The sequence below is a fragment of the Ictidomys tridecemlineatus genome, chromosome 9, assembly GCF_052094955.1.
Source record: "Ictidomys tridecemlineatus isolate mIctTri1 chromosome 9, mIctTri1.hap1, whole genome shotgun sequence".
In the NCBI taxonomy this organism is placed as follows: Eukaryota; Metazoa; Chordata; class Mammalia; order Rodentia; family Sciuridae; genus Ictidomys; species Ictidomys tridecemlineatus.
In genome coordinates, this window is record NC_135485.1 from 82717041 (window position 1) to 82732519 (window position 15479).

Sequence of the window (15479 nt, forward strand, 5' to 3'; positions counted from 1 at the left end):
CTGCACAAACATAACAGCAGTATACCCCACAAAAAGGCTCACAGAGGAGCATCACACAGAAAACAGCCACCACCCAGTGTGCCCAGATATAAGCCCACCAACCTGCATCCTCTGCACTCCAGAGGATGCAAAAACTCAATTCATAAAGGAGAAAACACAACTTTTCAAGCCCAAGTTCAAGGTTTAAAAAACTCATCCAGGAACTGCATGAAAAGAGAAAGGGAGAAAACAGATGAGTCCAGACACTAGATGATGTGGAGCCAGATCCCATTGCTGCAGATGAGGCTGCTCCCATGAAAGCAGCAAAAGTTCCTCAAAACCTGGAGAACTTCAACATGAAATGCAGTTTAGAGGAGCAGAACATTCTTTGGGCAATATCCTTTTACACTTATTAAGTTGTCAACATTTAAAACCTAATGAGACGTGAGAAAACCTATAGCTGGTGTAGATATGGATCCTTAGGTTCCCCGTACATTACTAGTTGAGGTGAAACTTATTTCAAATACTTTGCCATTTGGCAATATCTTCTAAAGCTGAATTGTCATAAATTTTCATGCAGCAATTCATCCCATTTTCCTGTGAGTATACTTTTCACATTCATAAAGAAGACACATATTACAAAGTTCATGGCCAAGTACTCTAATTGCATGAACTCTGGCATGATACCAGTGCCAGTAAGCAGTGTAGCAATCATGGTGAAGTACAATGATACAGATGGGCTTTAGGGAAATAGTAAATGCAAAAAAAGCCCTAATACATCAGAAACAACATGACATGCTATTCATGAAGTTAAAAACTAACATGGAAAAACATTTTCAATGATACTTACAGATGCAACAAAACTTCACACAAGGCAAAGAAATCATGAGCATGAATTTAGGATGATGGTTACCTTGGGTGTGGAAAAGTAGTGGGTGGGATAGGAAGGGGTGGAGACCACAGAGGAAGATGCATATCATTTTTTACATCCTAGCCTTTCTTTTGCATTCACAGCTGATTCAATTACAAATATTTCACTATGATGGAATCAGAGACTGCAAAAGTAAAAGTCAACTTTAGAAAACATGAACTTATTACTTCAGAAAGACAGAACATGTTCTATATTTTAAAGATATATGAAAGAATATTCAGATATCAAGAATGAGCTTTTTAAAATTAAACATTTAAATCCCAAAATAGAGTGGTAAGAAATCAGAAGTCAGTGACATTTCTTAGACAAAATGAAAATGAAAATCAAATGGACAGGGCCCCTGAAAAGGAGCCTGCCATTCTCCTTGTCTGCAAGGGGATGCTGTGACATAGGCCAGGCAGGGAGAGTGGTGGCCCAGAGCAAGGCCCAGACAGAGCGCTGGATGGGCATTGCTTGTAAAATGACTGCTGTGGGTCAGGACGCCAACAACCAATTGCCATCTGCATTAATAGTCATTAGGAAAATATCACTCACAACCATTTTTCTACCTCTATTTTGTGACTGTATTCCATTCCCCATGAGCAAGGTCATGGGCATGTGTTATTCTGTGCTTCCTCTGTTTCTTTGGGCTCCAGGACTGGAAGCTCTCTTACCATAGGGTTTTTTTTTTTTTTTAATTCGGTATATGTGACAGCAGAATGCATTTGGATTCATTGTACACTATTGCAACACAACTTTTCATTTACCTAATTGGACACGATGTAGCATTGCATCCTATGTTACTCATCCATGTACCTGGGGGAATAATGTCCATCTCATTCCACCATCTATCCTGCCCCTATGCGCCCTCCCTTCTCTTCCCTCCTCTTTGGTCAAAATTTCTCCATTTCTCACATTCCCCCTATTTTGGATCAGCATCCAGTTCTCAGAGAGAACATTCAGCCTCTGGGTTTATGGGATTGGCTTACTTCACGTAGCATGATAGTCTCCAACTCCATCCATTTACCTGCAAATGCCATCATTATATTTTCTTTTAATGCTGAGTATTAGTTCATTGTGTTTATATAGGACAATGTTTTTGTATCCACAGCAGAACATCTAGGTTGCTTCCACAGTTTCGCTATTGTGAATTGAGTTGTATAAACATTGGTGTGGCTGCGTTACTACAGTATGCTGGTATTAAGTTCTTTGGTTATAGATCCAGGAGTGGGGTAGCTGGGCCAAATGGTGGTTCCATTCCAAGTTTTCTAAGGAAAGATAGGGTTTTGAACTGGCCATTGGTCACCTGATGGTACTTCATGGGTTCCTCCAAGCCTGGCTTGCAGCTGCCTCCCCCCATTCTCTGGGATGAGCCAGATGCTCAATCGTGTCATCTGCAGTAAAGATGGCTTTCCTATGTCCTGTTCCTCATCAGCTTGCAGTGCTGGGTCTGCCCCCAAGATGGAACTGAGCAGTGGATGCACAGGCATTGCTCCAATGTCCTGCTACCTCCTGAGATGGAAGGAATATCTCTGAGGTTTGTTGTATATCCACCCCTGCCCCTGCATTTGCTGTCTCTCCTTGAAGTCTTAAGTACCCTAATTCCACTTGTTCTAACTTGTTCCCCTTCTCCAAAACAATGACTTTTCTACTCTGATAAATACCCCTCATTCAACACCCACATTTGCAAGTTGCTGCAAAGACGAAAAAATTAGGTGCTGTACTAAAATTCTCAGAACAGATGCTCTAGCATTGAAAATGCTGCAGAGACACTTGGCTATACCACGAACTAGCTCTGCCATTGACTTCAGATCCTTCCCTGCTAGGAAAGGAGGCCAAGTGCTATCCAGGTGCAGCTAATAGAATTATCTCTGTTCTCTGGCTTTGATTCTTCAGAATCAAACACACACACATTCTCTCTCTCTCTCTCTCTCTCTCTCTCTCTCTCTCTCTCTCTCTCTCTCTCTCTCTTTCTCTCTCTCTCAATGAAATACAATTTGGACCACAGCACATATATCAATATGTTAAATACTAATTATTTACAGAAGAAGGTTCTAGACTGTGTGTTTGCTTGATGTTGTTTTTATTATTTTCTCAAGAGGCTAGGAGCAAAGAGGATCCTGTGGCTGTCCTCTTTAAAGTCTTCCTTGGCTCTTCCTTTCTGGAAAATCTCATGGGTTGTACAGCCAGGAAGGGGAATGACTTTGGAGACTAGAGCTAAGGACAGCCCAGCCTGTGAAATCAGATTTGGTGTTTTCTGGCACAGTTTGGAACACTGACCACCTGAGTCCAAAGATTTGTCCAGAGAGTCACCTTTGAAAACACTTGTCATTACACATGGAAGGCACATCTTCAGGGAAAGATTAAAAGAAGGAAATGTGACTTATAATTACTGTTAAGCATGTGTTAACATGGCCCTTGATGAATGCCAAATTTATGCCCTTTTTCCAAACCACACACACACACACGAAAAAAAATTCTAACACTTAAAACATCCATGACATCTTTTCAAATAATATTCAAAAATAGGTAAAATTAAATGTATAGCAAAGGAATTTCAGAATAAGCTGCTGAATTTATAAAATGAATCAATTTTTAAAACACATCAATATGATGTCTCAGGATAAACTATATCAAATATATGTTTATTCAGTGCAAAGTGTTCATTTCCTTCAAGAAAATGTTTCATGATACATATAGGCCAAGAACCAAAACCTGGAGATTTTTTCAGTTGAGAGAAGCCAGGAACTTTGTGTTTCATTGGAGAATTTCTGCCTAAATCTCAGAAGTTGGACCTCAATGACATGACCAGATAGTGGGTTTATTGGAGAATGTCCCCCATTCCTAAAATGATAGTATGGACTATATCCCGCTAGGCCAAGGGTAGTTTTGGCTTCTGCCTTCTATTTGATAATATTTTCCCCTCTCTGCTCCCCCCAGCTCACTCTTGAAAGGCCTTCTGTTCTGCCAGCCATAGTGACATCTGCTGGCGGACATGGGAAGTCACAAATCTGGGGGACCCTCTCAACCAAACCTTGTTAATGTTGCCATTTATCATAGGGGCAGGGGTACGGGCTCTGGAGGGCTGGGCGTCCTGTCATTTCTCCCATACCCTCTCCCAAGAGAGCATCCATGTCTCAAGCAGCCAGTTTCCACCTTCGATTTGCAGAACTGAAAGTCAGGCAGATGCAAACCCCAATGCTAGCGTGGGCCCTGGAGAAGAAGCCACCACTCCAGGTGACAATAGACTTGACTGGATGCTTGGGGACTGAAGCAAGGCAGTTCTCACCCACCTCTTCTCCCTCCTCATTTTCAGCAGGCCTCTGCCTGCGGTTAGGAGAGGAGTGGAGCTCTGTCCCCCACCTGGCCCCACTGTCTCAGCACTGCTTTAAGGGCAAACTTGCAACTAGGTGAGTCCAAAGAGGATTATTCCAACTCAGAGTTTCTTTTCTTCTAAATTAACGCAGTAGATGTCCACTTTGCGTTTCTGAGAAGTTCATGGTGTCCTAAGAACTCCATGTCACTTTTGCTACTCAAAGTGGGGTCCCTTGGTCAGCAGCACCAGCATCCCTGCTCAGAGCCTGTGAGAAACACTGCTACTCAGAGGTGCTGGCGTTTTGCACTGACAGAAGACACTTTGAAAGAAGCCCCGAGGCTATATCTGCACATACCCAAGTTCATGTGCTTGTACTCCACACTGGGTTCCTCACCTTGGCGCCCTTGGCCCATCAGGCCATATCCTTCTTAGTCTGTAGAGGTTTTCCCCGTGCAGTGTAGACATTCAGCAGCACCCATGGCCTCTACCTGAGTTGTGCACCAACACCCCTGACTTGTGATAACTCAAAAGGTCTCCAGGCATTGTCAAATGACCCGAGGGGAGGGGGAAAGTCACCTGTGTTGAGACCCATCAGCTTCAGGGTCACCTGAGACCTTGTTACAAACACACATTCTCAGACCCCACCCCAGACTGGCAAAACCAGGAGCTCCAATGGGGACCAGGAATCTGATTAAACTCTCTGCAAGACACAGGAACTCTGAGGTAGATGAGGACTCAGGAAAGGCCCTGTAGTGAATCACTGTTTGGTGACAGACAAGTCACAGGGGTGCCAAGGTCTGGGCTTGGCACAAGATTCAGGAGGCACCCACACTTTGTAGGTTCAAACAGCAATTCTTTATTCCAGCTCTCACACCGCCTCCACACAGGTCCAGGGGCAATCGCGTTCTGCCGTCTCCCGCACAATCCACCTACTCCACGAGGCTATCTCCAAATCCCATTTTAATCTCACGAGAACTCAACGGGAACAAGCAGCAGGAACACCCTAATCCCAGCAATAATCTTCAACCACCAACTTCCCTAAAACCCATTATCTTAAACTGGCAACGCCTTAAACTCAAGGAGCAGGTTACTTCCTCAAACCTGATCAGCTCTAAACCCGGATCCGCCTTGGTCCTTGAGCAAGGTCACCTTATTAAAGCATGCATGCAATGTCCCATCGAATGTCCTCTAAGCAGCATGGGGTACGCTTGGCAAGGAAATTTCGATGCGTCATTCCTACTTGGTAATGGCTCTCAGCACAGGGGCCACAGCATGACCAAGAGGTTGCAGGCCGTGGGGGATAAAGAGCCCAAAGCTGGAGCCACATGGGAGGGTTTGCAGCCACACTTCCCCCTGTACTATCTCCATGACCTTGGCCAAGCGACCTGATCTGTCAGTGCCTCAGTTGCCACCTATGGACAACAAAAGCACTGTTCCTCCTGCAACTATTGAATGATGAGGAAGTTTTTACGTTAAGGTGCTTAGAAGAGTGCTCCATACCAAGAGCTTCGGACACGTCACCTACTGGTCTCATCTTCACCATCACTTTCCTGTCTTGACCTGGATTGTTAAGTCCCCTACAAGCCAGCCAGGCAGGTGCTTCATTCTCTGCCACATCCTCGGCCGGGAGCCCTAGCCTGGGCTAGATCAGGCTCTCAATGAACATCAGTGGAGAAAGGCATTGCAGTGTGGGAAGTCGTTCTCGCACGTGATTGGGCAGCTCCCTGACTGGGTGTGAGGCCTTCCGGCTAAACTGTGTCAGAACTAATCCCCACCCTTTCTAGGTGCGAGAGCCCATCCGTGTGGGGGTGTGACTGACCATTGACCCTGAGACCAATCACTGACCCTGACCTTGGAATGCTGTCCCCCTCGACCTTCATTGGATGGAATTTTCCCCTGAATTTCTTGTTCCCCAATAAAAGGCCATCCTCTGGCGTGCTCTCTGTCTCTCCTGATAGTCTTGTGTAACCTCACTGCCCACCCGGTGGCTCGAGGCAGGAGCCAGAGGGAGAGCCGTCTCAGACCTGTTGAAAAAAAAAGGTAAATTGAGTTTATGTGTGTTTATTTTGATCTCACTAGTTAACTTCTATGCTTAGAACCTCTAGTATGAGGCTAGCGTGCTGGTTGCGCGGCTGAATTTGCAGTGCCCCCAAGGACATGAGGACACCAGCAGAAGCCCTCTGTCTCAGGGACTTGAACTTTGCTATGGATCCTGTATGTTCTGCAGAGGGACCCCAGCTTCCTGGATCTGATTCTATTAGAAGGTGGCCTTGCAAATGTGGCAACTGGGCAAAACTGAGCTTTTCCGTCCATGTGGATTAGACGGAACCTCAGGTAGATCTACAGGCATGCTGTAACCAACAGTCAATCAACACACGCTTAGAAAATCATGGAAAGGCTAATGATGGGGGCGGGGTGCTTCACAGATGCTGTGTGTTTTCTTCCTCTACTTCTAGGAGTCTCTCTACACTCCTCCTGAAGTCAGTCATACAACTATCCCCATTTCAGATATGCAAATACTGAGGCCCCAAGAGGTTACAGACATGCCCAAGGTCATTGTCTAGTAAGCAGTGAAAGTGTTCTTCTCATGCTGGTCTCTGATTCCAAACCCACACCTGCCTTTCTTCCCAGGGCACTTCCTGGTCTGCACACAGGGATTATATGCCTTAAGATTGGGAGGACAATCCTACTTTCAAACCTTCTACCTCATGTTATGCTGAAGACAATCCTAAGCAGCAGAGCACGTGTCTTATTTGGTTTAAAAACTCCATCTCTGGTAGTAATGAGATCTCTCTGCCACAGCCCCACCAGACAGCCACCTGGGATGAAGGCAGAGTGACCACAGGAGTGTGAAGAGAGAGGACAAGATTCAGGAAATTGCGAGACATAGAAGCAAGAACTGAATACACTAGCACAGACAGGACTTGCAGAGAGTGCAGCTGAGAGACCTGGAGCAGGGTGGGAGCAAGCCAGCGCATTCCACGGGTATTGATGAAGGTCTGCTGTGTTCCTGGCACTATGCTGAGAAGTAGATGCTGCATTGAGTACAGTCTCTGACCTTGCCCTGCTAAAGATCCCAGTCTGGGAATTTAAAGCTGGATGATATTGTCTAGCACTATGCCATTTCTTCACACTCCAGCTGACCTCTAGCCCCCAGCACCATGGCCCATTTGCCTACAGTGAAGGCCAGCAGCAGCTTTCCGTCATGGCTAGCAGGAGTGGGTGGAGAACCCCAGCTCTCTCACTCTGTAGGAAGGCTTCTATTAGTAGCATGATCTACATGGACCCCCAGCACTCCTTAGCAGGACTGTGCTTAGTGGCTCAGTGACAACAACTGGCTGGTACACCCTGTCTTCCAGTTCCTAATCACTTCCTGTTCCCACCTGGAGTTTTCTAGCATCACCTCCTAAGAAAACTACTTGCTAACAAATCTGGATCGCAGGTTCCCTACACTTTAACCTCAGGGAAGCCAGAGCACAAAAGAAGGTTCTAGAAATGTTTGCAGTGATCCCAGTCTATCTAGCCATTTTACCCCTGTTGTTGGTTCTCCTTGGCTGCTCTGACTGCCCTGATAGGTTTAGGAGAAAAGACAAGCTGTATTTTGGCATGTAAAAAGAATTCAGGACAAGTCTCTTTCACACAACTTACCAAGTAGGGGCATATGATGTACCAGAGTTTAGGACTTCAAGGCTGCTGTCAGGTGGTTCCCGGGCTCTTCTGGTCCTCACCCTCACTCAATGTCTTTTTGTTGGTGATGTAGTTCAGCAATGGATTACTGGCCCAGAGACTTGTTCAATATTCCTCAGCAGTAGCAAAACGCTGTTGCCATTATAGGTAGCCAACTCCAGTAGTAGCATGATCTACATGGACCCCCAGCACTTGCCCCCAATCTGCCCCGCAAGCAACCATGCTGTCTAAAATATACATCATGCTTAATTGTGTGGAAGAATTCTACATCTAGCCAAACCACAAGAGCTTGCAAAAGCCAGCCCAATAACATTTAGAGGATTCTCTCTCCAAAGCAAGCTTGCCAATGCCTGAGTGCCCACACACTCTATTGGCACCAACCTCACTTCCTTTTACAATGCACATCCACCAAGATATCATCGCCTGTGGTGGTTGAGCAGGCCTCTCCAACAAACAAGGTGTTTTCAGATGCACATGAATGAACTTACCAAAAATACTGGAAGAAAAAAATTCACTCTCTAAGATATGATGACGGAGCTGCTCTGTGATCTAGACCATCCCCCTCTCCTGCATTCTTTCTGTTTTCCTCTGTCTGGCTGGACCTCCACCTCAGCCCAGAAGGATGTGTCCTTTCTAGTCAGAAGCCCTGTCATGGCTTCCATTTCCAGGCCCTGCTTCCTGGTTATCTGCAGCCAGGTCTCAGTTTCAAGGTAGTCTCTTCAGATCCCTTCCCTACCCTAACCACAGTGTGGGCTTTGGCCCCATCCTTTACTCTCTACACCACCATTCTACATTATAGTCTTTCTGTCCCTCTCTTTGACCCAGGACTACCCATGACTGACTCCTCCAAACAACAAGCTGTTGAACCAGGTGGCATCAGAAGGTAGAAATGACCTGATTGCTAACTTGAAGATTTCACAGAATAGTTCAAGAGACAAGGAATATCCTGAACCAGTGAAATGACATAAGAGGAAGTCAATGAATTCTAACCTCAAGGATAAATTCTACAGTACACTGGCTGTCAAATTCAGCTACACACTGGAGCCACCTGGGAGCTGTGCATAGTACTTACCGCTGGACCACCCACTGGCCCTGGGCTGATGGAATGGCTCTGGGCTAAGATGGGACAGTGGGGTTTGTAAATTACCAGTTGAGTATAATATAAAGCAAACTTTCAGAACACTGCTTTTTCCCCACATGAAGAACTGTGTGCATACAGATGCAGAAGTACACAAATCTGCAGCATAAGGCTCCTTGAGGGCCATAGATTAAAAGCACTGTAGTTACCAGCACCCTGGCTAGGCACACCACCAGCCCCCTGGAAGCCTCCTATTTCCACCTTCCAGGTTTTTGCAGCCCTGCCATCCAAGCATGGAGGAGTCCTCCCTGCTGAGAAATTTCAGTGTGCATAATGGAGAGCCCTCTCTCCTAGGAGTCCCTGCTTTGACAATAAGTGCACTGGAGAAGTTTAAATCAAGTGGGAGGCACATGGGCAGGCTTCCTGGATGAGGCCCTATTGAAGGGAGGATAGGATCTGAGGAGTGGACCAGAGAGAGGAAAGATGGGAAAGGGAGGGAAACGGGCGAGGGCAGGGCGGCAGCATCACTGGAAAAGAGGCCCCAGGAGGAAATGCTACAGACTCTCAGCTGAAGACACCCATGAGGGCTTGAGGAGTTTTCAAGCACAGCCTTCCTTGCCAATATGTGTGAGCTTCCTGTTCAATAGACACTTTACAATTTTTTTTTTTTATTCCAAGAACCACTACCGTGTGGAACTTGAATGAGTTTAGTGGTAAATGACATGGAGGGACCCGCATTTAACAAACAGGTTTACTGATGGCACAAAGGCTTCAAAGTGAAACTGTGTCTGCCAGTTATTACAAGTCATTCTGCGGCACTCTAGTTCAAACAGGGACAGCCACAAATTCCTCACTGGGAACACACTTTACTGCCAAAAGTGGAAGCTGCTTGGATGAACCACTTCACTTCTGAACTTCTAAGCTGTCCTGAGCAAGCACATTCAGAACCCACTTCAGGCCCAATAGGAAAAGTGTACCTATAAGAGAACCCTTGTAGCTCTGATCACCAACGTTAAAAAGGAAAGCTGCTCTTTGAAGAAAATCCATTTGCCAATGTTTCACTGAAATCAATGGTTCCCCCTTACTCAGAAAACAAAATAGAAACACAGGAGCCTTCATGCAGGGAATCTGAATTTCCAATGGAACAGATGCTTCAGAGAGAAACTGAGAGTGCCGGCTCTGAGAAGCGGTTCCACTTCATGCAGCTTCAACCAGAAACAAACCTCAATGTGCTTACAAAGAACAAGACTGTTCCTTCAGTTGGAAGCTGCCTGCACAAAATGTTTCTGTTCTGCACTTCCAAGCTTTTCTCAGCCAGCAAGTTCAGACGACGTTTACACCCAAAGTGCAAATTGTGCTACTCAGAGATCCCTTGGGACATCACCGATATTCACGTGGAACATTGGACGGTTGACAAGATAAATGGCCGAGTTTCATTGAAATATTTTTCTCATTTTTTTTTCTGAAAACTCACTGGAAATGAAGGCGCCCACGAGCAACAAACTCTGCTTTATACAAGACACAGAAACTTCTAAGTAAAGCCCGTGACTGCTGGCTCTGAGAAGGGGTTCCAATTCCTACTAGTTCAACCAAGCCCAAATCCCAATATGCTCTCTAGAAACACATTTACATCCTGCAATTGAAGCTGTTGCACACCCTGCTTCTCTTCTGCACTTCACACTCTTCTCACCGAGCACATTCAGAGAGCAGTGCAGGCTCAGTATCCGAAGTGTGCTAGCAGGAGAGCCCTTGTACCTCGGAGCACTTGCTCAGATAGGAAGCCATGGGACTGCTGGGTGGATCAATTCCTCAAAGATTCTTTGGAATCCATTCCTCAAGCAGATTCTGAAAACTATCTTGAAATTGCATGAGCCTGTCTGCAATGATCTGTGCTTTACTGAGTGCAAAGATGGTTCCAAGTGAAACGGTGCCATCAGCTCTGACAAGAGGTTCTGCTTCCTGCATGTTCAACCAGGGAAAAACCGCCACGTGTTCACTGAGAACAAAGCTACTTTGTGCACAAAATTTTTCTGTTTGCCCCCTACAAATGCATCTCAGGATGCACATTCAGAACACATTTCCTGCAAAATCATGACAAAGTATCATTGCAAAAGTCCATTCTGGTCTAGCATCACCAACATTAATTAGGAAATGAATTGCATAGGTTTCATTGTATTCACTTGGTCTCCTTCTTCTAAAAACTCATTGAAATTGCAAGTGCCTGACAGCAAGCAACTTACCATTGACCAAGAGCACAGTTGTTTCCAATAGAAACTGTGCCTGCTAGCTCTCCGAAGCCACTGGATTTAAGGCTACTTCAGCCAGGATCAAAGCTCAATGGGCACGATGAGAAAAATGTCATTTCCTAATATGGAAGCTGCTTGACAAAATTCTTCTATGCTGCACTTCCAAAATATTCTCAGGAAGCACACTCAGAGCACAGTTTCAGCCCATATGCAAAGAGTGCTAGCAAGAGAGCCCTTGGACCTAGGTTCAGCAACTTTGAGAACTGTGGGCCCACTGGGAAAAGCAATTCCCCAAGGTGGATTGAAATCCATTGCTCAATTGCTTGTCACAGAATTCACTTGAAATCCAAGTGCCTGCCTGCATTGAACTTGCACTGACCAATTGTACAGATGCTTCAGAGGGAAACTGCCACCTCTGAGAAGCGGTGGTTCTTCATGCTAGTTTAAGTAGTGACAAACCCCAATGTGCTCACTGAGAACAAAATGAGCTCCTGAATGTTGAAGCTGCTGAGAGACTGCTTTACTTTTGCACTCCCAAACTACTCTCAGCAAGCACATTCAGAGCCGAGGTCAGGCCCAAAATACAATGTTGGCTGACAAGAGAGGCCTTGCACCCAGGATTACCAATTTTGAGAAGGCAATGAGGACTGCTGAAAAGAACAATTCCACAAAATTCCATAAAAACCCACTCATCAGACCTTTCTGAAAACACTGGAAATGCAGGTTTCATGCAAGGAACTCTGGGTGACAGATGGCAAAGTTTGCCAAATGCAAACATGCCTACCAGCTCTGAAAAGCCGTTCTCATTCACACTGCTTCAACCAGGGAAAATCCCATGTGCTCACTGAGAACAAGTTAGCTTGTGCCACTTGAAGCTGCTTCCACAAACAGTTTCACTTCTGCACTTCTAAGCTGTTCTCCTCAAGCCCTTTCAGAGAACAGTTCAGACATGAAACACAAAGGGTGCCAGAAAGAGATCTCTTGAATCTAGCATCACCAACTTTCAGGGGAAAAGAGTACCAGCTGAGAAGATCAGTTCTCCAAAGTCTCACTGACATCCATTTGTCACACTTGTTTACAACATTCACTTGAAGTGCAGGTGCCTACATGAGTGAACTGTTTTTGATCAATGGCACAGAGGCTTCAATGTGAAAGCATTCCTGTCACCTGTAAGAAGCAGTTTTGCTTTCTTCTTGGTCACACAGAAAAAAACAGCAAGAGCCTACTTACAAAAAAGTTAATCAACAAAGCAAATTGAAACTGCTTGCAGCAAATGGCTTCCATTCCCCCACTCCCCAGCTATTTTCAGCAATCACATCCAGAGTCCAATTCCAGCCCAATATGAAATGTGTGCTCCCAAGAAAGCCTGTATAATTTACATCACCCAACTTGGGGAGGCAAGGGGAATGCTGAGAAGATCAGTTCTCCAAAGGTTCATTGAAATCCAAAACTCCTATTTTTTCATAAAACTCATTGAAAGGCAGGGGCCTCACCTGCAGCCATCAGTGGTTGAATGATGGCACAGAGGCTTCAATGTGAAACCCTGAATGTCAATCATTACAAGTGCTTCTGACACACTCTAGTTCAACCAGGGACAACCCAAAGTGCTCAAGGAGAACAAACTTTGTTGCTGCAAGTGGAAGCAGCTTGCATGAACTGCTTCAGTCAGGAAATTCCAAGCTCTTCTCAGCAAGCACATTCAGAGCACAGTACTGGCCCAATAGAAAAAGGATCCTAGCAAAAGGGTCTCACACCTACAATCACCTTCATAAGGTAGCATCCCATCTTCTGTGTGGAAGTGGGTTTCTTCTTGGCCCTTATGCTGTGGAGGAGACCACTAGAAGCTCAGCCTCATGCAGGACCATCTGACCTGGACATTTTGCAAACCCTATGAAGCCCTCACACAAGCTCAAATGCTACAGGACTTTGCAGAATAGTCCAGGTAACAGTAGACATTCATTCATTGTCTAGAGTCTACAGATTCCTATATGCATGTCATTCATTATCATCAAATGCACAATTTTGATTAAAAATCATATAGCTAGCTAGCTAGATAGATAGATAGAGATATCATTCCAATTTGAATCAAAAAAATCAGAAATATTCCCAAATCCAAAGAGTGGATCCCCATTGTGATGCTACCAGTGGAAAATTCCACAGCTGACCTCATGGGATGGTTCACAGTGAAAACACAGCTGCATGAAAAATATTACATGACATGACCTTCTGGTTATGTGGAAAGTGGCATGTGAAGTACACATGCATGTCTTCTTCAGACATGGGATTCATTTGCAAGACACCTTATGTAATGGAAAATACTCCAAAATGGGAGAAATCAGAACCACATCTCCAAAGTATTTCAGAAGAGACCAACTTCATCTGTGTATCTATCGCTCAGTGAGTGTGTGTGCTCGTGTGTGTGTGTGTGTGTGCTCTAGTGTGTGTTTGTGTGTGTGTGTGCTCTAGTATGTGTTTGTGTGTCTTTGTTTGTGTTTGTACCATGATAGCCGATACTTCATTGCCCCCATTGGAAAACTGACTCAGATAATGCCATCTGCCAAACTCCTAAAAACCAAACTTCTTGCTGATACAAGGAAACATTCCTTCCTGTTGGTTTGGATGTGTCCTTTAGAAATCACTGCTACATTTAGTATACTCAAATTATTACAGTAGATCAGGTAACAAAAACATATATATTTTTAAATAATTATATATTAATGGAAACAACAAATACAGGATAGAGTAACAACTGTGTTACTAAACAAGGTCAAGGACAATGGCAAACTATAGATTCAAACTTTGAAGAAAATAATTATCAATGTAAATATTCCTGGGCTGCCTCAGTCCTGCCCAGGCACACAGCAGCAGAATGGTTTTGCAAGCATCCTCAGGAGGGTTGCACCCTTCTTTGCAGGACGAGAGGGAGGTTGAGGCTGGATCCACAAATCATTCTTTTGGGAGAGGCTCCTTTTCCTCAGCACGAAGTTGGGTTTTGTGTGAGGGTTCTTTGCGTAAAATACATTGGCCTGCGCTGGAATCCTCAGCTCTGGGGAGAGAGGGGTGTACACAATAAGGTGGCTCAGGAGGTGCTCTCTGGGACACCCCAACATCTGAGAGCCTGTGCCAGAAAAGGCCAGAGCCACACACCTGAGAGCTCTCCAATTCAGCACCAATACCAACAAGACAGCCTCCACAGACCTCCCTGAGGAAGAACTAGGCAGAGCACTTCCACAGACCTAATGTCGGTTCCTATCAAAGGCTTTGGACTCCAAAACATCCCAGGTCCTCTTGCATCTGCCAAAGCACACCACTAGGGTTTGCATCTGAAATCTCCCACAAAAGGCTCATGTGCCAAAGATTCAGTCCACACATGAGCCATCTTCACAGGTGGGTTTGGAGGGAAGCATTGGATGGTGAGTGCTCTGGTGTCAACATGAAATTCTCATTCAAGATGAATACACTACTGGGGGGTGGGAAGGACTGGAAGAAAGGTTGAGCATGCTTGGAGGAAGACATAAACAGGGGTGCGCCCTGGGCAACAATACCTTGTCCCTTTTGGCTTCACTGAATCCTCATTCTCCAAGTAGAGGTCCTCCTTCTCCTCTCCATATTTCTCTCTCTCCCTCTCTCCCAGCCTTGCTCTCTCTCTCCCAGTCTATGCCTGTTTGGCAAGGGCTGAGTAGCTCTCCACTGCCACACACTAGACCTTTATGGACAGCTTCAGTGCACAACCAAAGATAAAGTTGTGAAACCCAGAGAAAAGGCCTAGGATTCCTCAAGTATGGCCACAGTGAGGACAGGCTGACCAGCACAGATACCAAATTAGAGCCATGCTTCTGCATTGGTGGAGCCTGCCTCCATGTGAACCAGGCTTCTGAGAATGGAGGCCAAATTCCAAATGCTGCCCAACTGAGAACAATGGTTCCAAAGACCAGCAAAGGGAATGCTTCCCTCCAACATGGTGTATGGTCCAGTGGTGCCATGACCCCAAGTGGGGGAATACAACAGCCTGTTTCTTCTTCCTCTGAACTCGTGTTTCCTGTTGCCCTTCTCTAACCTAGAGCCTGTTCTTTATCCCTTCTGGGTTGGATGTGGGGATCTCTGCTATGAATTTCTTAGGCTACCAAGGCCCCAGACAGACTTCCTCTTCCATTGATTCTACTAACCTAACAGTAGGTTAAGATAGGAGACAAGTGATTCTAGAACTCATAGGGATGGTGGTCTTCAGCATACATAGGCTGGGATAATGGCTGCTGTGGTGTT

At 45.4% G+C, this 15479-nt stretch overlaps 1 protein-coding gene across 6 annotated transcripts in view; it reads right to left on the minus strand.

The window, feature by feature from the left end:
* Nucleotides 1–15479, minus strand: part of LOC144366847 (uncharacterized) — a 68532-nt gene that overhangs the window by 24165 nt on the left and 28888 nt on the right. For 4 of the 6 annotated variants that reach the window (XM_078021694.1, XM_078021696.1, XM_078021695.1 and 1 more), the window contains one exon: nt 13891–14262. The exons of the other annotated variants lie outside the window; for them this stretch is intronic. In XM_078021694.1, the coding sequence (XP_077877820.1) occupies nt 14057–14262 (206 nt within the window). In that variant the 3' untranslated portion in view covers nt 13891–14056. Of the gene's footprint in view, nt 1–13890; nt 14263–15479 lie in introns of those variants that run through there. 6 annotated transcript variants of the gene reach the window in all.